General features: G+C 45.8%; 1 protein-coding gene and 1 long non-coding RNA gene across 2 annotated transcripts; one reads left to right on the forward strand and one right to left on the reverse strand.

Annotated features, from left to right (window-relative positions):
* Positions 1 to 2,258: 2,258 nt before the first annotated feature.
* LOC111839758 (uncharacterized) lies at positions 2,259 to 4,226 on the reverse strand. Its single transcript, XR_002837179.2, has 3 exons — positions 3,966 to 4,226; positions 3,798 to 3,855; positions 2,259 to 2,464 (listed from the first exon to the last, which is right to left on the reverse strand). It is a non-coding gene; the product is annotated as an uncharacterized lncRNA (long non-coding RNA).
* Positions 3,018 to 23,415, forward strand: LOC111839734 (nectin-2-like). Its single transcript, XM_072705588.1, has 11 exons — positions 3,018 to 3,340; positions 3,488 to 3,572; positions 13,808 to 13,917; positions 14,032 to 14,272; positions 14,760 to 15,053; positions 15,201 to 15,318; positions 15,496 to 15,644; positions 20,376 to 20,508; positions 20,604 to 20,661; positions 20,746 to 20,814; positions 20,922 to 23,415. The coding sequence occupies exons 2-11, from the start codon at positions 3,527 to 3,529 to the stop codon at positions 21,150 to 21,152; spliced, it is 1,449 nt and encodes a 482-aa protein (XP_072561689.1). The 5' UTR covers positions 3,018 to 3,340; positions 3,488 to 3,526; the 3' UTR covers positions 21,153 to 23,415.
* The last annotated feature ends 543 nt before the right edge of the window (positions 23,416 to 23,958 follow it).

The following is a 23,958-nucleotide window of genomic DNA, read 5'->3' on the forward strand; positions in this document are numbered from 1 at the left end:
GTTCAGCTTTGAGAGCATCAGGGTACTGAAGTACACACGATCTAGGACATGTGGCTGAGTGCACTGGCAGATGGTCTCTGTCCTCATGGTGAGGTTTCACATTCAGAGACTGAGCTGTCAAAAAGGTCTGTCCCTCCCTTGTGTATGTATTTGGTGACAGTGAGGCCAGGAGCAGTTGGCGTCTTGATTTGTCAAGCTGATCCTCAGAGACCCCAGATGGTCGACATTTTTGCTCCTTCCCAGTTCCCTACCATACAGTTCATGTTTTTGAGCAAAAATATCGACTGTGTGGAGGTTCCCAAGGACCAGTTTGAGAAGCACTGGTCTAGAGGAATGTAGGTTTGAATCCTTGCCATTGTGCTATTGAGCATGGTTTCCGATTGACCAGAATTTCCTCGCTTACTGCACATTTAAAAACATGAGCTGATTTGAATGAGCGTTCCAGGCAAGCAAAGGCCTTACTCAGACTTACAGAGCAGCTGGCAGCAGAGAGCACGCCATCATTTGGACTCCATTATACGGCACAAGAAGGCATCAGATCAATTTGTTGTTTCAGTCAATTGAGTGAAATCAATGGGCAGCATTCTGCTAGTATTGCAGCCTGCTGAGTGAGAGCGCCCTCTAATGTTGAGGGTCAGCAAGTGTAAGGATTGATGCCACATCACAGCCTTTCACATCTCCGGCCGCTGCAAACTCCCCTCAGACAGTCCATCTTCCTCCTTACACTGAAATATTGCCAACTGGCTTAAGCAGGAGCATAAGGAGGCGCTTCTGAAACATCCACTTAGCAGACCTCTGTAGGTTTTCAAAAATATATTATATTTTGAAATATTTTCTATTTTAATTAAGAGGGAACAGGAATTACAGCAGGCAGGAAAATAATGCCGTTCAGGGTGACTAGATTCCCGTTCCTTGGTGTCCTCTGCAGTGCTGGTTCAAATAAAAATGTAAGGACATTATGGTGTTTTGAACTGGTTGGTTTCATAACAGACATTGTTTCCATATATAGCATTAAATTCCTTCACTACAGGAGGTAAACTATAAAGTGACACATCTATAAACTCGTATTTATTTATAAATACGTAAAAAATTTAAGAGAACCTTCCTGCGAGGAGGGCAGATTCACGCGTCTGACAATGTGAATGTGGGTGCTTTCTACAGTCATTTATGGCGAAAAGGCAGCGAGCAGATTGATTAAACAGCAATGCAGAGGAGAAGTGAAAATATCAACTAATCCCACAGTTTGTTGGCTTTCTGTTCATGCTGCCATCTGGACTGGGCAGCATTTTCTGAGCCTCACTCTGAGCAGAATATAGCTCAGGCAGAGCAATGAATGACTGCAATAGAAGGAACCCGCATCGATCACTCGCCATCAAATTCATTATAAAAAACATACATTTACACAACACATGAAAATATTTATATAGGTTGCCCAGGAAAAATCTTACACTTTCTTTGTACCAAGACCTCTCACAGGGATACACGCACACACATACATACACGCACACACACACACACGACCAAACACACACAAACACACACGCACACACAAACACGACCAAACACACACACACACACAACCAAACACACATACACACACAAACACGACCAAACACACATACACACACAAACACGACCAAACACACATACACGACCAAACACCCATACACACAAACATGACCAAACACACACACACACACAAACACGACCAAACACACATACACACACAAACACGACCAAACACACATACACACACAAACACGACCAAACACACATACACACAAACACGACCAAACACACATACACACACAAACACGACCAAACACACATACACACAAACACGACCAAACACACACACACACACACACACAAAAACGACCAAACACACACACACACAAACACGACCAAACACACATACACACACAAACACGACCAAACACACACGCACACAATCACGACCAAACACACACACACACAAACACGACCAAACACACAGACACATTTATCCCACAGTCACCCACTCTGCTGCACACAAACATGCTTACACAACAGAGGCTGCATTCTCCTTGCATGAGTTAATGCAGCCTGATTTCCATAGTCCCAGAACTTCCTTCATACACTCAGCGCAAATACTATCTTTATCTCACACAGTATGGCACAAGAGTTCGTAGACAGTTTTAATAAGCATTTAAAACTTCCTCTTTATTCATTGGGATGGAAAAAGAGAAACAGGATCTAATTATGCAGGTTTAAAGAGCATTAAGAACATGAGTTGATATACCTCTCATTACTCTAACCGAAAATGCATCCAACTCCAAAGACTGGCCATAATGAAAGGGGTGGATGCAGGTGTTGTCCAAGATGCCAATGAAACCAGATAACTTCTCATAGGTTGTTGCACATCTGAGGAGGTCTAACCTGCCTTCTTTGGAGGAATCTGAATGTCGAACAGATTGCCTGCTCCCTGTGAACATAGCAATTGTGGAGATTCATAAGCAACAAGAACCTCTGTAAGAAACGGCAGAGCAGATCTCCTGACAGCCTTAGAACTCAATAATAGTAATTTGAATTCAGAAGTCTTAAGAGGTGATTTGTTCAGCTAGAATGGTGTTAAATTTAGACTCAAGGCACATTTAGTCCCGATGTAACTTTAGTGTGGATTCTTTTTTAAACTTCCCTTAACGGCAGACAGTGCCCAATGTCTGCAATTCTTCTTAGGAAATAGATGATTATTTTTTATATATTCGCATACGAGGGAGCACACGTGATTTGCTACCGTCAAGCGTTAGATACATGACTAAATGTAATGAATGTGTGCATTGAGGTCAGGAATATAAAGTATGCCTATCCATTTAATTTTCTATTCAATTCAATTTAATTCACGATCTGATAAGCAGCAAGACACGAGCAAACATGCGAGCATTTAGAGTATATTTGGCAAGTAAACTGGTCATGTAGCCGTAATCAGTAGTCTTTAAACATGATCGGTCTCAGTTCTCTGTGTTTGCCACTTAGAAACGATGTGAGAAGATGATCCCACGATCTTCAGTAAAAGCAGGAAGCCGAATTCCTTGCGTTCTGTACCGCTTTCAGGAAGTAAGCTCCACGATACAAGTCTATCCGTACGTGCCGATAGTGAAACAGACCAGTTACACGGAGATGTCGAAACTTTCCCAAGTTTTGTCGGATGACGTTGAATGCAGTGCCATATGACCAAGCCGCCCTGCTCCTTCACTAACATTCCTAGCTGTTTAGTCTCGGAGCGGCACCTCATTGATACCATCTGATTTTCGATAGGCAATTTCAAGCGATCACTGACTTCGAAGGAGCAAAAGAACAGGTGAAAGTACATTCTTGGCTTCCAGTCTCTGTTAGAGCTGTAATGTACTTTTCGACGGTGGTCTGCAGAAAACGTTTTACTAGCTTATAATTTACAGTTAACCACGTTAGCTTTGTTGGGGATTTTATGAGTTCCTTGTCTCGGCAGAATTGTAAAACCACTTCCTGACGCTTCCACGACTTTACAATGAAACCCCTCGGGCTCCTCACGGTTGTTTTTGCAGTAATTCAAGGTAAGAATTTTACGGCTTCCACCTCTTCCGTGTGATTCCCATTTAACTCGTTTGTGCTTTTCAGTGTCTTTTATACTTCGTTACTAATAACCGGCCTCATGGTGCGACACGAATCACACGACATTATATAAATGTACTCGTATTGTTTTTTTCCCACGAAGATGACATTATTCAGATGCCGTTTTTGAGAGTTCCCATTAGCCTAAATGTTTCCCGTGATCTTACCCGCTGTCCCTGTACCTGTACCGAGTTTCTTCGCCATGTTTCTTCAAGGTGTGGTTTTCTACGGAATTTCAAGCAGATATATGCAGGTGACATTCCTGAAAGTCGCTTTTCCCACGTCTTATAGTTTTACAATTCCTTTTTATTAAATTGCGTCCTCATTTAATATACCTTCAATCCCCTCGGAAGTTCCGTGGGTATCTTTCATTTTCATTCTGAAGTGGGCATTGAAATTAAAAAACAAACAAATCCGGATATACCTAGTATTTATACGCCTTCAGGAATACGTGTCATTCTAATAGCGAATGCGAAACTTATAATTCAGTTAAATTATTTTACATAGGCCTATAGGCAACATGTTTTAGAACAATTCTGTGTTCATTTCGGTGTTCCTCACCGATTTCGCACTACCTTCAAAGAGGCTTTTGCCGAATCGCTGCCATCTTTTCTAATGCATATTTGTTAACAATTACCCCTCCCACTTTAAAAAAGCGGGGGGGACAACACGATCTGTTCAGATGTATGAGTAAATTACTCTGGGGAAAAAAGTTACCTTGCACTAGTTTGTTCATGAGTTACTGCTCTTTTGCTATTCTCTGAGCATGGTGATTTCTCAGTCGGGGTTTAGATGGTGGCCAAATTGCTTACAATGCGTAATTAAAAACGTTTATAACATATTTTACGTTCACATATGTCAAGATTGGACTAAAAGCCTATAAGATGAGTTTCTGAAGGAGTATTAGCCTAATTATGCGAACTGACAGAAACCGGGAGTGGCTTAATTGCGTATTCACTTTTTATTTGCATAATCCAAAAAAGTTATGGGAAAGGCCCAAATGTCCCATTCTGCACTAAAACCACATCCTGGGGCCAGAGAGGGGTCTGCTGCTTGGTTGATCGTGGCCTCCATATAGGAATCCACCAATCACGGTCCTGACTTGCTGCTAAATGGCTTATGACTGCCTTGTCTTAACAAAATTATAAGACTGCATCTGGAAATCCAGTTGACTGATGGTGTCCATTTATTTATTTTTAATGATTATTTTTAAATTATGATTTAACTCAACAGTTTAACTGATAATGATTCAGCATAGCAATTGATCGTAATGATCAACATAATAATTAACCAGAATGTTTCGCTTGACAGTTGCACACAACAGTTGATACATATTTTTATTATTATTATTGGTATTATACCATAAGCTTGTGCATTTAAAAAATAATTAAAGTAAGATCAAGGTACTGTAGTGCACTATAGCATGTCCCTCGGGCTGCGGGGGCTCCCTTCACTGCCTCCCCCCCCAGAATAACAGGAAAGCCCTAACAAACAATAGGTTGGCAGCACTGCCTGCTTGCACCCCCCCCCCCCACCCCCCCCCCTCTTTTCATTTCATCCTTATGTAGCCTGAATTGCATCACATTCAGTGTTGCTAAGATACCATGTTTTAATCGCCTGTGCAGCCCCTTACCCTCATTATACACTTTGGATTTCATTTTTCTGTATTCTAGAGACTCTTAATACATGTAATAGCAGATTATTAATGCTTAAGTATACAGAGTATTCAGCAATCTCAGGGAAAAAAAAAGTGTCAAAGTATAATCTGTATACTACTTTTGGCAATACAATATTTTAGGTAATTTCTTAGCAACTCCGAAACCTGTCATGTTCACTATTAGTGGTCGCGGTGAAGTTGACAGAACGTAATCGCTCACACCAGTATGTGTTTGTAGAAGCATTTGTGCCAGTAATACTGTGGAATTAATCAGTGATGTATAATGATCTCTGTGTGCTTGTGCAGCCTCCCACACATCCTAAGTGACATAGACATGCAGCTTTATGGTAACAAAGAATTACAGTAATAATATAATATAAAATGATATAATGTAATCTAAAATGTAGCAGTATCACGGGTACTGTGCACCTGTATCACTTGTATCATGTGTATCGTGCACCTGCATTCTGTGCATGGATAATTTAAAATGATGGATCGAATGATTTTTTTAGGCTGGTACTAACCCCCCCCCCCCCCACAAAAAAAGAAAAAAATTGATATGACTGCAGAGGATGCCATTTGTTGTATTACGGCCATTTGTATGTATTTGATCATAGAAATGTGGTGTTATTGTATTACTATGTGCTGTATATCCATTAGCATTAGCATCGTCTGGTGTTTTTCTGCTTAGCTACTCATTGTGTGCTTAGCACGAATTGTGCTGGGACTGTATGGCAAGCCAGACGGGAAAATCAGGCGACTGGATACAGCCAATGGTGTAATAGGGTCCAAAGCAGAGAAGCAGAGTGAGAGGCGGCACTGGCACTGTAGCGGAGGAGGCGGGCCGTGGGCGGAGGTGAGACTGGAACAGACTCAAGTGTTCCAGAATTCGTCACATGCAAGGTGTACGGTCAGACTGTAACCTGCAGTGGAATGAAACTCCGGCATAATGAAGGTGGTGTTATCAGTAAAAGAATAAAGAGAAAAGAAAGATAAGGATATCATAAATATGTAATGCATAAGGATCCAGAAGTGATACCGCAAAAGGAAAACCAGAGAAAAAAAAATCAGATACGAAACATAGCTTGGAGGGCGTGGTGCATGTGCGAGATGCCAGTGTTACATTCTAACTGCTATTTAGGTATGTAGTGGCCTGGCGATGTAGGAGAGACACCGGTGCAAAGTTTAAACACATCCATAGGTGTCTTCTGGTCGGGCTGCTTTTAGAGGCAGCATCCCAAATGGGTGCTTGCAAACTGATTGTGACCTCAATACAATGTAATTTTTACCAGAGAAATGCTAATTAGTTCCTTTGAGGCTAAAAGATACAAAGGAATACAAATAATTACGTGTTAATAAAATGCCTGTCAAATCGCCACGAACAGAAGTCTCTCAAGAAAATCAGGATCAAGAGGTCAAATTAGAGTAAATTAAATGCACAGAGCAATTAAGCATAGATGATTAGCACTGCAATCCCACATCCTAATTATTTCCTTCCTACCTGTAAAGCACAAACCCCCGCCATCGCTGGCCTAATGTACTGCACCACATAGGTGTTGCACAATATATACTAATTATTTATATTATGTATAATATTTATATATACAGAGAATCGGGATGCTTTTTGTTGTGCTACACCATAAGGACCTTCCCTTCATTACTGTTGTAAATAGAATGTTAAATGTAGCTTTTTCTCTGAAACCCCCTGTGGGTCTCAGCCTTGGTTGTGGTAAGTGCATGTTTTTTTTTCCAGCTCATTAGACCACTAATGGTGTCATTACTGAGCAAAGAAGCGCTGCTTCATTTAGCATCGTAATAAGCGTTTGTTATTCTATCCCGCGCACTAAAGCGGATGCATGAGTCCCGCTCCCCTCCCAGCAGCCTTTGCTAGGCCCCCCGCCATGTATCTGTTCCCACCCTCGTGTTTATACAGATGCTTCTTTATTTTAGGTGCAATTTTAGTGCAGTTATCAGGGTTCCAGACTGTCACCATTTAGTTGCACTTAGTTGTGACCATGTTTAGAGACACTGCTATTTAACTCTTTTTTTTTTTTTTTTTTTCATCGTCGTGTATCATGTGAAACACCCGAAAAGAGTGAGAATCGGTCTGTGTCTGTCTGTGTCTGTCTCGGTGACAAAGGGCCCATTCCCACCGCTGGAGCTCGGTCCGATTGCAGTTCCTTGGGGGCACTGCTGGCTGGGGGCACTGGAAGATGCCCCCAGCCAGCCTGGAAGATACGCGGAAGTGTGTGGAATACAGACAAATAGCAGAGCAAAAATAACAATTAACTATAACAAAATAACTCCATTGCTGGGGCGCGGCGGTTTCCAGTGAAATGAGCTTTTTGCGTATCCCATGTTTGTGGTGCCAGTTCTAGTCGTGCAGTGGGAGAACGACACAAAAAGTGGCCGGGAGCTACAAAAGTCCCATTTTGAAACAGCCCAGAACTAGATTTCTGAATTTCAGTGGAAAATGCTCATGAAAGGCTCCTAAACCACAAAAACAGCATAATCTATGCAGCGACAGAGGACCTGATTGAATAGCGGCTGACCACTTACCTTATGCTTACCTTTGATTTGATGTTTATGTTTTGCAAAGTAGCCTTTAACTTAATTTTTCATTCTCTTAAACACTACTGTACCTTGTGACTTTTAAACATCACATGGTTATTTCTGTAAATTGTAGGCCCATATTAGGCTACCAAAGCATTTATCAGAATGTTGCATGTTCTGATTCATCTAGAATGTTCAGTAAGGAGCATCGGGGCTACTAGTGGAAAAAGTTAGTATGGAGCCCTGAGTTAGTACAGTATGGACAAGTTAGTATGGAGCCCTGAGTTAGTACAGTATGGACAAGTTAATATGGAGCCCTGAGTTAGTACAGTATGGACAAGTTAGTATGGAGCCCTGAGTTAGTACAGTATGGACAAGTTAGTATGGAGCCCTGAGTTAGTACAGTATGGACAAGTTAGTATGGAGCCCTGAGTTATGGTTAGTTGGCACAAAATATAAATCCATTGAAAATTTAGTTTTTAAAACGCACTCACTCTAGAGGTTTCAGTGCTACCTGTGGCCCATTTAATGTTAGCTGGTTTGCCATCACAGGTACCTGAATTTGAGCCATTTGCATTTACTGGAAATTATCAGCACTGTAATTCACCACCATCTCATCCAAAATAATATGAAATAAAGGTCCGCCTGCAGTCTTAATATCGGTGTGGGCGGGAGGCTGGAGTGTGACCCCCTTCGTACAGTCACTTGCACTCTGTCTACGTTCGTGTTACGAGGATGTATTTGGTGTGATTTTAGGCAGAATGCTGCTAATGCTCATCCCTACGCCTGGCTCACTGACACAAGCCCATTAAGTCCTGCAGGAGGTTATGATGCTTGGGGGGGGGGGGGGGGGATTTTGCTGTGTCTGCTGTTTTGTCCCTTTATTACATACATTGATGCCCTGAACACTTTTAAGATCCAGCGATTGCAGGCCAGCCGACTCGTGGTGTTTGACTGAGTGCCGCTCAACCTCAGTCTGAGAGCAAATAGTCCATAATCCTTTAATGCAGCGCACAGCAACCTGCCTAATTGGTAGTGTTAGGAATTGAGCCTGCGTACTTTTAACGATGTGTGTGTCTGTATGTGTGTGTGTTTCTGTGTCTGTCACTGGGCATGATGCAGGCAGAAAGAGGTGGACGATCCACTGGCGGCTCGACAGGAACACGGGTTTATTTATGAAGACACAAAACAATGGGAACACTACGAAACAAACAGACCACGAGGGGTCAAAACTAAAAAGCGTTACAAAGTAACTAACACAACAAAGCAATCTACAAAGGGAAACTAGTGACACAGAGAACAGGCAGGGAATCAAAAATAAACAGAGGAACCAACATCTGGGGACATAGTCAGCAAAAACACAGTCAACAAGATCACCATCAATGGCTCCACACGGAATCGAGCAGGATCCGGAACTTAAATATAGAGGGCTAACAAGAATAACGCAGGACAGGTGAGAACAATTAACAAGGGCTGGCAAAACGGGCAACAGGTGATACTAATAATTAAATCATGAAACTCAAACTAGGAAACGGAATCTAACACTGGGGGAACAGCAGACTGATAAAACACAATCAAGGGCTCAAAGCAGAAAAGCAAAGCAAAACAGAACGCAAACCACAAAAGGCAGGAACTAGAAAAACCGATACAAATGAATCATCCCACATTGTCCTGTTAAGACTTAAGGTCTCCATTAAAATGTAAACCGCACTGAGCCCACTGCTGCAAAGACCATGTCACGAGTTGAGTGCATGAACACATCCATAGAAAATCTAAGGCCAAAATTGGTCGAGCTCTCGTTTCGTTTATGTAACAGGGTTAAAAAAAAAACTGACCAAAAAAACCTCAGTAGAGCCATGTTATTATGCGATTAAGCAAGGCAAAGGAAGAGGAAGTCGCCGGCAGCTGGATCCTGTGACGGGGCAGAGCACGTTCACGTGTGCACTGCAGGGCCGCTCGCGGGCAGGTTCGGCCGCTTGTGCTCTGCGGAGCCGCTCGCGGGCAGGTTCGGCCGCTTGTGCTCTGCAGAGCCACTCGTGGGCAGGTTCGGAGGGGGGACCGCCCACAGCAAGACATCTTGCTGACAGCCGGCTGGCCCGAAGCACTCCACCAACTCCCCTTTATGCACCTTTATACACTGTATATAGCAGATAAAAGCAATAAGCCACTTAAGCTTTGGGCGTTCTCTGGGTAATTAATGTTACTCACCCATTGTGTTAAACCAAAGCATATTCTTATCCCGCGGTCACATTCATGATGCCCTGGCAGCTCCGCTGCCTGACTGTCATGCTGGAATCTCCTCCCCAGGAGGGGTAAATAGGCACGTCTCTGGGCCTTTGAGGACACTGCCCCCTAATGCTCCGAATTTTCTGACATTGACACTCTATGCATGGGTCACATGCAATTCATCCTGTCGCAGAAAAGTTATGATCATATAAAGCCAAGTATGACTGGGTGTGGAGCAATGCATGGGGTATTCCAGGCTGCAAAATCAGGGGCCCTGGCCGGCAAAATGGGGGCCCCACCGCAGCTGAGAAAAATGGAACATTTAACAGTCTTATGAGTGAGGAAAGAAGGGAGCAGGGGATCAACAGGCGGATCGGTGCAGCGTTGGCAGTGATGCAGACTCAAAGTAATGAGGCTCCACATCGAAAGGAGCCGGCTGAGGTGGGTCGGGCATCTTTGTAGGATGCCTCCTGGACGCCTCCCTGGGGAGGTGTGTCCAACCGGGAGGAGACTCCAGGGCAGACCCAGGACACACTGGAGAGATTATATGTCTCTGCTGGTCTGGGAACGCCTTTGTATTCCCCTGGAGGAGGTGGCTGGTGAGAGGGAGGTCTGGGAATCGCTGCTTAGACTGCTGTCCCCAAATAAGTGGCAGATAATGGATGAATGAATGAACAGTTAAACATTAAATCTGGCTGATTGATTTGCCAGTGTGATACTCTCTCCTGAATGGCAAATTATACTGCCAGCACCGTCTCTCCCCCCCCCCCCCCCATGTCAGCCTAGGGCCCCCAGAGTAGTTAAGGGGCTCCTGTGTATCACCCTGCCTTTGTATTAAATGTTTCTAATTCTCACTTTGGTGTGTCTCAGTCATAATGCACAGGTGAAAAGGGACACTAGCCCTTTCTTACATGAATGGCTGCGTGTTTCTTTGGCACATCATCCCTCCAGTCAGACTCTGCCTTTTGTTCTGGTACAGCAATGGGGCCTTTGTGTCACAGGCCTTAGCTACATTACAGCGGTGAGGCCTTTGTGTGTCACAGGCCTTAGCTACATTACAGCAATGGGGTCTTTATGTGTCACAAGCCTTACCTGCATTACAGCGGTAGGGCCTTTGTGTGTCACAGGCCTTAGCTACATTACAGCGGTGGGGCCTTTGTGTGTCACAGGCCTTAGCTACATTACAGCGGTAGGGCCTTTGTGTGTCACTTGACTTGGCTGCATTACAGCACTGGGGCCTTTGTGTGTCACAGGCCTTAGCTACATTACAGCGGTAGGACCTTTGTGTCACAGGCCTTGGCTACATTACAGCACTGGGGCCTTTGTGTGTCACAGGCCTTAGCTACATTACAGCGGTAGGGCCTTTGTGTGTCACAGGCCTTAGCTACATTACAGCGGTAGGACCATTGTGTCACAGGCCTTGGCTACATTACAGCACTGGGCCTTTGTGTATCACAGGCCTTAGCTACATTACAGCGGTAGGGCCTTTGTGTGTCACAGGCCTTAGCTACATTACAGCGGTAGGACCTTTGTGTCACAGGCCTTGGCTACATTACAGCACTGGGGCCTTTGTGTGTCACAAGCCTTACCTGCATTACAGCGGTAGGGCCTTTGTGTGTCACAGGCCTTAGCTACATTACAGCGGTGGGGCCGTTGTGTGTCACGGCCTTAGCTACATTACAGCGGTGGGGCCGTTGTGTGTCACGGCCTTAGCTACATTACAGCGGTGGGGCTGTTGTGTGTCACCGGCTTTGGCTACATTACAGCGGTGGGGTCTTTGTGTGTCACAGGCCTTAGCTACATTACAGCGGTGGGGTCTTTGTGTGTCACAGGCCTTAGCTACATTACAGCGGTGGGGCTGTTGTGTGTCACCGGCTTTGGCTACATTACAGCGGTGGGGTCTTTGTGTGTCACAGGCCTTAGCTACATTACAGCGGTGGGGCCGTTGTGTGTCACGGGCTTTGGCTACATTACAGCGGTGGGGCTGTTGTGTGTCACCGGCTTTGGCTGCATTACAGCGGTGGGGCTGTTGTGTGTCACCGGCTTTGGCTGCATTACAGCGGTGGGGCTGTTGTGTGTCACCGGCTTTGGCTGCATTACAGCGGTGGGGCTGTTGTGTGTCACCGGCTTTGGCTGCATTACAGCGGTGGGGCTGTTGTGTGTCACCGGCTTTGGCTGCATTACAGCGGTGGGGCTGTTGTGTGTCACCGGCTTTGGCTGCATTACAGCGGTGGGGTCTTTGTGTGTCACGGGCCTTAGCTACATTACAGCGGTGGGGCTGTTGTGTGTCACCGGCTTTGGCTACATTACAGCGGTGGGGTCTTTGTGTGTCACAGGCCTTAGCTACATTACAGCGGTGGGGCCGTTGTGTGTCACGGGCTTTGGCTACATTACAGCGGTGGGGCTGTTGTGTGTCACGGGCTTTGGCTACATTACAGCGGTGGGGCTGTTGTGTGTCACCGGCTTTGGCTGCATTACAGCGGTGGGGCTGTTGTGTGTCACCGGCTTTGGCTGCATTACAGCGGTGGGGCTGTTGTGTGTCACCGGCTTTGGCTGCATTACAGCGGTGGGGCTGTTGTGTGTCACCGGCTTTGGCTACATTACAGCGGTGGGGCTGTTGTGTGTCACCGGCTTTGGCTACATTACAGCGGTGGGGCTGTTGTGTGTCACCGGCTTTGGCTACATTACAGCGGTGGGGCTGTTGTGTGTCACCGGCTTTGGCTACATTACAGCGGTGGGGCCGTTGTGTGTCATAGGCCCTTCTGCTGAAATTGCTGTGAGAATACACCAGAGTGGAATATTGTGAAAAAGGCCTGTTAGTGTGCAGATGCTGATTCTTACAAAGGACTGTCTGAAGATCAAACATCTCAGATAACACATGCTCTTCATCAGCCATGCAGTCGCGTACCCTTAATGGTACCTCATTATCAGTTGTTCTCTGCTTTGCACCTGTATCTTCTGGACCCCCCACAACCTGAGACTGGACAAGCTGGTAAGGAAGATGGATGAATGAACTGTCACATAGCTTTACTGGTTTATCAGTCTGTCTCCTGTCAGCACACCTGCATGTGAATTCCAGCTGGCAGCCCATTTTCAGCCACTGTCAATAGGACTTACAAAACTTAAAGAGAAGTTATATTCAATTTTTCTCTTCTATACATCCTGAGCCTTATTAAAATTATGAATTTAGTGGATCAGTGCAGTAATATTATTTGATAAATATTGAATAATTTGAATAATGTGGGTCTTTGTTTATTATAGCATTTTGGTATTTTTCCTCAATCAATAATGGGAAAACAATTATTCTTAATTAATATGTCCTATTTCTTGCTGTCTAACATGCTGTATATTAGCTAAGACTGGTAACTGGGTGCCCCCCTGTCCAGGATAAGCTGACCCCTAACAGGATAAACTGTTAAAATGCACAGATATCTTTAAGTGAAAAGAAGAGCCATAGCTGCTTTTAAAGTGCAGGTCTAACAGGTTCAGTGCAGATGATTAACTTGTTGATGCAGAAGTGTAGTGTTTACTTGGTTTTTTGGATTTTGTACCTGCGCTCTTTATACAAGACGAAAGCTGATGATTTCCAGCATCATTGGAAAACCCAATTTGTGCCTCTCACAGGTGTGTCTTTGCCTCCGCGGTGCGTTAGATCCGTCTCTATAGGCTCGGCAGGGTCAGCTGACAGGAAGCTGGGGTCCCCTTTGATGCCCCCCCCATGGCTGTATCTCTGTGTCACAGGTGCGGCATCCCAGAGGGTAAAGGTGGACAGGGAGGTGCAGGCCAATCCTGGTGAGACCTTCCAGTTGCGCTGCAAGTTTGAGGTGGTGCAAGGCATAAGCCTAACTCAGGTAAGTGTGTGTTAGTGCACGGCCTTGTGTTCACATGAGGTAAGTGTGTGTTAGTGCACGGCCTGGTGTCCACATGACACCTTCCTTATCAACACCAGCCGCCTTGTTTCCCAGGTTTCCTGGGTTAGGGAGTCTTCGGCAGGGAGAGAGAACATCGCCGTCTTTCATCCTTCACTTGGGTCGAATTACCCCGACTCATTTCTCAAAGGAAGAGTCAGCTTTGTTTCTCCTTCCTTGGAAAATCCCTCCATCAGTGTGTCTGATGCCAAGACGAGCGACTCGGGCACGTATACCTGCGAATATGCCACCTACCCCAGCGGGACCGATCAAGCCTCATCCGCAGTCTTTATCTTGGGTTAGTGGCTGCTTTTTGTTTTGCCTGGATTTCTAAGTATTCTTACAGTGTCGATGGCGTGATGGGTCACTGGGTGGCGCTGTTGCCCAGCACCTCCTGGGGTTCGAATCGTGACCCCGCTGTGTGTGTGTGTTCTTTGCATGTTCTCCCTCTCATGTGTGGGTTTCCTCCTGCAGTCCAGAGACACACAGTTAGGCTAATTGGTGTGTCTAAATCGCCCATGGAGTGTGTGAGTGGATGTTCCTGCTGATTGACAGGCACCCTGTCCAGTGTGCACCTGAGCCTCGTCCTCTGGTGCCTGGGGCTGACTCTGGGCCCCACCCCGTCCGTGAGCTGGATATGGGGCTGGGAGATGGATGCTGTTCTCCTCATTACACCTTCCCTGCTCATGCCCGCTCACAGCTGTGCATCTCTTCCTCTTTCCTGTCCACTACAAGCTCGCTGCAAAGTCCAGGTTTCATTTCTGTCTCTCTGCACTCCCTCACAGCCAAGCCCCAGAACAACGCCACCACGCTGCCCGTGCTCGCGGGCAAAGACGCAGTGGTGGTGGCTCGCTGCGAGTCCGCCAAGGGCCAGCCAGCAGGACAGGTCTTCTGGGACACAACAGCTGCGGGCGACCAGAGCAACACGACCAAACTGGAGAACGACAAGACTGTGTCCGTGGTCAGCGAGTTCCGGCTCATCCCCAAGGCTGCGGATAATGGCAAAGACATCACCTGCATTATCAAGCACCGCGCCCAAAAGACAGACGACATCTATAAAATGAAGCTGGCTGTTCAGTGTAAGCTGTGATTAGCTGACTGGGGGACTCTTAGGTGACTTGGATTATAGGTACAGTCTGATGTTCTGATGATCATCTGATGATGCTCCCTCTTCTCTTGTCTTCTTCTTTTCTTTTTTCTCCTCTCTCTCTCTCTCTGTCACCCAGACCCTCCCACGGTGTCCATTTCTGGGTATGATGGTCAGTGGTATGTGGGTCGCAGCAATGTTCAGCTGACCTGCGTGGCCAATGCAAACCCACCACCGACTAGCTTTGAGTGGACAGTGTAAGTGATTTTGCATCAAAGGCACTGGGCAGCTTGTTCACTGATGTTTCAGCTCTTCGATAGCTGGCCAGCCTTCTTTAAAAGGTGCTGCTGGCCAGAATGCTGAACTCAGATCAGTGCTGCTTCCCACATTGCTTAAGACTGACCGCCTCTGTTAACCTTCCCTCTACCAATCAGTGCATCCGGCCAGATGCCAAAAACAGCCCAAATTATTGGGAATAAGCTGTCAGTGCCGAAGGTGGATGAGAGCATAAATACCACCTTTGCGTGTGAGGCGAAGAACCAGCTGGGATCCGGACAGGACAGGGTCACCACATTGGTGACAGGTGAGCCATCTAAAGTGTGTCGGTCTTTCAACATGACAAAGCCGTCTCCTCTCTACAGGCACACCTACACATGCCGACTGCTCAGTGTGAGCAATGTCAGCCCCGTCAGTAAGAGCTGTGTTCACCATAATGTGCCATGTGGGTAGTTTCATTTTGAACTTTAATAATGTCATTTGACATTGGCCTGTTTAGAGGTATCATCTGCACAATCTCCCATTAGCTAACCGCTCAAAACTGCAACAGACATGTAAAATATCTCCTCATGGTCTCTCTCATCACAGTGTTTGAAATCTCTCATGTGTTGTGGGCACAAAATAAATGGTACGATACTCTTAGTGCAGAAAGTTAGCCGAGAATCCTGCTTAGCAGGTACATAAACGCACTTCGCGGAGATGCTAGACATCGTGATTTGTTTCCCTACATTGAAATGCAGTACCTGCTCTGACCATTTCGGCTTTCTCGCATTGCCTTATGTGGCTTGTGAGATGATGATAAATCTATCAGCAGTCAGATGTTCTTACAAGAAGAACACACTCCCTGCCCTATTCTTTCTCATGCTTGAGTTACATGACGCTGCATGCCGTGCTGTAGCGCACGCTTGCCTGTTGTGATGCTGCACGCCATGCTTTAGCGCACGCTTGCCTGTTACATGACGCTTTGACTAACATAATGCATTGCTGCCCACCTACCTGATGTGCTTTTTCCATGCAGCATTATTAAAAGTGTCACGTAGATACTGATGTATTTTTAAGTAGCTGCAGCTGTAATGACGCAGCTTCTCCAAAGGCACCAAAAACACTTTTATACTTCATATGAAGTTATTTGCATAATTATTAATAATTTGCATTGTCTTGATAGATGTATCATGTACTTTAATGAAATATAATATTGACTTTAGTGTTTCACATTATATTTAATCAGATACCAACCAAAAGTAAATGGAAAGAACGTCCAGAATACTGAAGCTAATGGATTTTCTGAGTGGACAGACTGAAAACCAGCCAGTCTACAGCTGTACTTGTATAATGTCATTTTTATCATTTCTGGTGGCACTATAGCCTCAGATCTCCAGCTGTGTGTGTGTGTGTGTGTGTGTGTGTGTGTGTGTGTGTGTGTGGGGGGGGGGGCACCTTGTCCATCATGTCGCCCTGCCCAGTGCTACCATTGGAGAATGCCATATGGAGAATGGATATATAAGCTTTATGCATATGGAATATGTAAGCTTTAGAGAGGAGTTTTCACTAGATACAGTTTGAGTTGTTTATAACTCAGTTAATTTTATCTAAAAATGTTAATTTTTGTGCCTAAAGTGGTTCAGCCTAACCTGAGCCCAACTGCTTCACTTAGAACATTAACTTTGTGAAAAGTCCTAAACAACCAGCTTTACTCTTCTGATACATTTTGATACAGAAGAATTTCTTTTGTATGATAATTTATTGAAAAGGATATAACTTCTTGGCATGGAAATATTATCCTCTTCCATTGCTTCAGAAAGGGCAGCTGTGCAGCTCTTTCTTCTGCGTTTCTTGCAGCTGAAACTCTAACCTCACCTGTTTTGCCATGATCTTCCCTCCCTCTTAACACTTGTAGGGAAATGAGCCTATTACCAATAAGCAAATTCCAGATATATTTTGGGTGAGGATAATATTCAGATTTACTGTTAGGTCTGGCAGTCTAACTTGTTCTAGGAAAATTCTATGAGCTATTCACTCCCCAGGAAATGGCTTTCAGGATGCTGCTGATTCTCTGTGTAACACAGCCATGCACTTTGCTGTGCGTGGTGCGGCTGTGCGGAGTCCGCAGCGCGTCCGTCTTCTTGGCTTGTTCACACAGGGAGATCCACATCAGGCCAGTCGCTGATGGCTGAGTGTGACAGGGGTCACTACGCCGGTCCTGTGCTGTTTGGCGAGGAGATCTCCTCTCTGTCCTAAACAGCCTGCAGTTTTTATTTTGGTTCTTTGACAGTCCTTATATGTTCAGTCACTCATTTGAGCGATTTAATTGTTTTAAAAGTTAAGGTTAAGTGCACTTTTGTAGACTTGTGCAGATGTTTGTGTTCTGCTCATGTCCTGTTCGCTGCAGAGCCTGAGTCACCATAGGTGCTTTCACACTGAAGTTCAGGAACCTGGTTCCTGGTTTCAAGTTCTCCAGTGGGAACTTTTGTAGTTCCTGGCCACTTTTCATGTGTCACTTTCACACTGCGCAACATTAACTGTGGCCTTGTAGGCTGGATTTCATGCCTAATTTTGTATGCGATGACACTGCACCGCAAGTGCATCCCAGAATGACGGAGGGGTGCAGGTGGCTTGTTAGTTACTGGTCATTCACTGTCTCTGCCCATGCGACCAAACCACAGCTGCTTCGTCAGTGTCTGCTTTCTTGTCAGGAATGTGTCATTTCTTTACAACTGAAACTATTGTCTGCTTCCTGTTAAAAAGAAGAAAAATATTTGTGCATTCCTAAAGTTGGTGTGTCTTGGAAAACCTGCTGTGCCTGGTAGCCCGACCGGTTTGTGTGCGTTTCACCACTGGATCGTGTCCATGAGGAAGTAAACTTGTCTGGTCCTGTCTGTCTTGTGTGTCTGGGCTGCTTGCAAAACAGCCACTGTGTGCGGCACTCAATCACACTGCATCTCATCCTCATACCTTAGCAGCTCGCCTGCCCACTAGCAGATGATTTCAGTCTGAGTATCAGTGGGTCATATCAACTGACATCTGTGTCTATTCTCCGTTACTAGGACCTGCATGTTTAAATGGCCCTTGATGAGCATTTAATGAGGTCCCCAGGTGCCCAGCTGTGTGTGTGTCTGTGTGTAAATGTATGTGAGAAACACTGAGGGTGTATTTCACATCCATATGGTACATGGATCATTCCTAAACTAGTTAGGGCTGATTGCCTGTCAAAACGCAAAATCGTGAGTTTGGTTGATGAGATGTTTCAGAGAAGTCCCTTGAGAAAAGGATATTAAAATTCGCAGTCATTGTCAGGTGTTTTTAAGTGTGAATTGTATAACAGTTTACATGTTCTGGAATTGTCCATCGGTGAGCGTAATATTTTTCTTTTTGTTCCACATATGCTGAGAGTACTCTTCCTGTTAATGCTCTGTAATTCCTGATAATGGCTTTTGCCATCCTTAATGTGTTTTGCGGATGTCTAACGGAAAGGCTGGGCTGTGAAGGGGGGGGGGCGCTTGGGTGTGGCTGGGGTTTAATTTAAGACTGAGCACAAGAGAAAGTGAAGTGCTGGTTCTATTAGAACAGCTGATGCTGTACATTGATGTTTGCAGCCGGTTTTGGTAGCTCCTTCTGGGTGCGGTCCTGTTGCCATGGCAGCAGCCTGAGACGGTGGTCTGGCTATAGGTCATTTAGCTGACCGAGGGCACGACTTACTGCTGAAATTCCACATCAGCACCTCTTGAGTTCTGCGGCAGTTTACTTCCTGAATGGATGCCTGAGGATGTGAGATGGGCCGCAGAGCAGGACCGTCTGATTACTGCAGTGCTGTGCTAAAGCCTCTGTCATCCACAGTGCTCACATTCAGAAAGGGCCTCTCTGTGCTCGCCTGTGATACGACGATATCCACGATGACACGGGGAAAACATGCAAGCTCCACGCCTATGGAGTCGAACCCTGCTCTCAAAATTGGAAAGATAATCGAGCTGTTTTGTGTTATTTTATATTGTGTTATATTACGTTTTAAAAATCTGCCCTTGATGTTGTCCCCTGTCTCTCTGGCCTGTGTTTGCAGAGTGCAGTAGCTTCTGTTGAGTGCGTGTAGGGCTGGACGTGTAGAGCTGGACGCGTAGGGCGGTGAGGGAGGGCTTAGCGCTCTCAGTATTGCGCTGATGAAGCACTGATCACTTGTTTCCTGGGCCTCACAGTCCCACCTCACTGAAAAGCCTACGCCGGCACTTCCGCAATCAAAGTGTTTTTTTTTTTTTATTATATATTTGTGCTGTGCTTGTTGACAACCCTTAGAAACAAGTGATGGTATTTACAGATATTTACTCAGGAGGCTTGGAAGCCACACACACAATTTATCTATTCATCTTTTGACATGATGTTCAAAACATCTAACTTTACTTGAGGGGGCACTAATAATGCAGTAGTATCTGCTCATGATTTGTACTGGAGTAGTAGCTGAGTTACTAAGAGGCGCCTCAAATAGAGTGTTAGCAGAAATCTGAATAATGAATATGTCATGCAGAATAAAACCAAGGATTGTGTGAAATGACTGGAGTTTGGCCCAAGCCGGAACGGGCTGCGCTTAGGCAGAGTACAGGTTAGTTGCTTAGGAATGAGTGCACTGAGGGAGAAAATGTGCTGCACAGGTTTTTGCATTTTAAGATCACCGGCAATGTTGGCCGTACCGAGTGCTGGTGTACAGGTTAATAATACCTCTGCACACTGCAGTCTAATGTCTGGCACATGCAAACTCTGACTGCAGCCGTTTAACCTGTGTCAGACATGCCCGCGCATTCAGCCAGTCTGGTCTGCTTAATGCTGCACCAGAGCGCCACCTGGTGGCTGCCAGTGACTGAGTGTAACCCTGAGATTCTCTGTCTCCTTCAGTGTTGATGTTTTTTAGGTTATAATCCTCTTCACAGTTCAGTTTATCCCTTGCAAAGTACTTTTGTATCATTTTCGGCAGATTGTAAAAAAACTTTTTTGGAACTCTGAACACGCCTTTTTTAGAGTAAAGTGACTTACGGCCGCTTTTCCGTTTTCTTAGCTGAACCTCCCCCGGGCAGCAGTGCCACCAGCAGCATCATCGGCGCCATCATCGGCATCCTTATTGTGGCGGCTCTCATTGCCACCGGGCTGCTGCTGTACTGCAGGAGGAGGAACCGCTCTGAAAATGGAGAGTAAGTCCCCACTCTGCTTCTGCCGCTTCGGTTCTTTTGAAAGCTCCGCCAATGTGACGCACAGAGACTAACCGTCAACCCTCCCTGTCAAATAGTGGCCCCCCCAAATATAAGCCTCCTCCCCCCACCAGGACAGGTGGCTCCACTGAGATGGTGAGTTATGCTTTTTTCCTGGCCTGACCATTTAGTGGTCACTCTTCCTAATCCTGCCTTTGACGTGTATCTCTGTGCCCACAGCTGAACAAGAGCCATGGAGTTGAGTCTCAGCCTCTGGATTACTTTGACACCTCCCATGAGCCCGTCACGGTAAGCCTGTCCAGACTGATGCAGGTCTTCGATGTGTCCTCGTCTTCACTCCAGCTGCTTTTCTCTTGGTCCTTCTGAGCAGCTGTTTTTCTTCATGTTCTCTGTAGAACCTGGATGCCGATGATGATGATGATGATGAAAATGTGCCCAATGGTAATTCTGGTGCCCGCAATGGCTTGGAAGACCCATTCCACCAAAGTAATTCATCAAGCAGAATTCCCGTGTCACAACCCAACCTACCAGACCGTTTCAATCAGCAGGAAGATGAAGCTGGCCATGCGGTACCATCCCACATTGGACGTGGGGACAGTTTCATTTCTTCAGCAATGTTGGTGTAGGAGTCACAGTCCAGACAGACCTGTACTTAGGTATAGCCCTGGGCTGTTTACTCCATATTTGCTACTGCTCTTTTGGGCAATCATATTACAGGAAGTTTTACAGTCTGGATACATTCTGACCCATGTTTGGACACATGCCAGTGAAACATAATCAAATAGCAGGTACTTGTTAGTTACCGATAGTATGACCTTCTGCAATGTACAGATTGTTCTCAGGGTAGTGTGTAAAATGTTCTGTGAAGGCCGGAGATGTGTAGGTATTATAAATGCGCATTATTGTCATGACATTAATTGTTACAGTGGTGTGGCACTGGCTGTATTCAGCTAACCTTTCTATGAGTCTGCAAAGCCCCAAACGGCGTCGTATTGGAGCGTGACACAGCAGGCCTGGGGCGCCTTTTAGCACACAGATACTTCACAGATCAGTCCCTTGGAAAAGGCGGGGTGCATGTTTAAACTGGGGCCCGTTGGCATGCCTCACCCGGCCGGCTTTCCTTCAAAGCCGCAGATCCATGATAATTAAGGACACATCCTGTGCCAGGAGCAGCATATTGTCACAGGTTATACGGCATCAGCATTTTAGTCTAAATTGTTTTCATTGTTTTCTGATGTTTTACTTATTGTGAATATTCAATGTGTTTAAAAACTGCTGTATTTTGACCAGAAATGTTTGAATAAGAAGCAGGGAAACTCTGCTTTTCATGCAAGGGAAGTCTTTGAGTGTCGGCACTTTGCTTGCTTTTCCTGATTTCGTTGGATTGTATATATCAAACTGTGAATGCTATTTAGACGACCACTGCCCCACTTACATAAGTCTTGTTTTCCACATGCGAACCTGTGTCTTTTTATTTTGCATTTTCCAGTGTTACAGATCAATTGTTTTTTTTTTCCACAATTTTAGATCTAATATTTTTGCCTGTATACTTCACATAAATTGCATCAACTCTAACACACTTTATCCGCTGATTGGCCACTTTTATTAAGTTCTGCCATATAGCAGCAGGTAGGAGCCGACTTGGGCTGACAGGTTCTGCGTTGGGAGACGCCTCTCTGCGCATCACTCCAGTCCTCAGCTCTAACCCTTGTGGCCTTTCTGTCATTTTCCTCTTTCTGATTCCTGCTTATAATGTCATTCTCTGTAAATCCCAGACACTGTAGTACATGAAAATCCCAGCAGGGCATTCAGAAATACCTCAATGGAGTGTCTTAACCCTTCTAATGGTGTGCCTCGTGATGATTTTGTTGTGCACTATATAGGTAATGAAATTTACCGTTGATAATTCGAACAGCACTACAAAATGACTGGCTCACTATGTAGTGCACTCAGTAGATGGTGCCCTAGGCAAGGTTCACTCCCAGGCCCCCTTCAGTAGATGGCGCCCTAGGCGAGGTTCACTCCCAGGCCCCCTTCAGTAGATGGCGCCCTAGGCGAGGTTCATTCCCAGGCCCCCTTCAGTAGATGGCGCCCTAGGCGAGGTTCATTCCCAGGCCCCCTTCAGTAGATGGCGCCCTAGGTGAGGTACATTCCCAGGCCCCCTTCAGTAGATGGCGCCCTAGGCGAGGTTCATTCCCAGGCCCCCTTCAGTAGATGGCGCCCTAGGCGAGGTTCATTCCCAGGCCCCCTTCAGTAGATGGCGCCCTAGGCGAGGTTCATTCCCAGGCCCCCTTCAATAGATGGCGCCCTAGGCGAGGTTCATTCCCAGGCCCCCTTCAGTAGATGGCGCCCTAGGCGAGGTACATTCCCAGGCCCCCTTCAGTAGATGGCGCCCTAGGCGAGGTTCATTCCCAGGCCCCCTTCAGTAGATGGCGCCCTAGGCGAGGTTCATTCCCAGGCCCCCTTCAGTAGATGGCGCCCTAGGCGAGGTTCATTCCCAGGCCCCCTTCAGTAGATGGCGCCCTAGGCGAGGTTCATTCCCAGGCCCCCTTCAGTAGATGCCGCCCTTAGCGGCCCCTTGTGTCACTGTACAAGTGGCCTGGCCCTGCTTTAATATGTTGATCCCCACCTAGGAGGGAGGATTTGAACTGGCCAGGATATCAGGATATTCACTTGGAAAAAGTGTCATCTGACACTTTTTAGATGACATCTGGCTTTAGATGCCCATGATTGGATCCCCCTTCCAAGTAGCTATTATGTCATGTAACCTTTGTCAAAGTGACAGGGACTCCTTCTGACATCTCATGCATACACCATTCTGACAGGCAGGGGTCGCTGTTTGCCTGATTTGAAAATTACAGCTCTTTAATAAACTCCAATGGAAAATCATATTCGTAGGACCTCCCTGAATTTACAGTTGAGTGTGTAAAATATCCAGACTTTCCACATGTAGCTAATGCTATTCGCTTGGCTTGTGTTACTTTAAAATTGTAACCCGTTATATTCTCAGGGGGTCCGGTTGCACTCCGGGCAGGTGTGGGCGAAGCTTCCATGCTTCACCAAGTCGCTTCGTACTTGTGCCTGAAGGCTTGGTGATTTCCTTATCTACTTGTAAAGAGAATTCTATTCAGATTGCTTGAAAGATAAATCTGCTTATAATATCCACAGTCACTATGTTATAGATGCGGACTGTTTTGTGTCAGTGAAGAGTAAAATACAGTACCAGTAAAAAGTTTGGGCATGCCATTCCGCCTACAAAGCAGAGTGATAGTGTCGTGTCACATGACCTGCTCACATGACCTAAACACAGTAGTTTTGGGGGAGTTTCACCAGAGGCTCAGCATATATGGGACACTCTTCAGGACAGTTGTGGGGTTAAGGGGCTTTGCTCAAGGGCCCAGTGGTGGGATCACTCTGCCGGCTCAGGGATTC

Source organism: Paramormyrops kingsleyae, chromosome 23 (assembly GCF_048594095.1).
Source record: "Paramormyrops kingsleyae isolate MSU_618 chromosome 23, PKINGS_0.4, whole genome shotgun sequence".
NCBI classification, from domain to species: domain Eukaryota; kingdom Metazoa; phylum Chordata; class Actinopteri; order Osteoglossiformes; family Mormyridae; genus Paramormyrops; species Paramormyrops kingsleyae.

Bases quoted from the DNA above. Each gene is read 5' to 3' on its own strand.
- LOC111839734 (XM_072705588.1), top strand. From the start codon at position 3,527: ATGAAACCCCTCGGGCTCCTCACGGTTGTTTTTGCAGTAATTCAAG. The intron at 13,918-14,031 runs GTAAGTGTGTGT...CTTGTTTCCCAG, and splicing joins AAGGCATAAGCCTAACTCAG to GTTTCCTGGGTTAGGGAGTC. The intron at 20,815-20,921 runs GTAAGCCTGTCC...TGTTCTCTGTAG, and splicing joins CCTCCCATGAGCCCGTCACG to AACCTGGATGCCGATGATGA.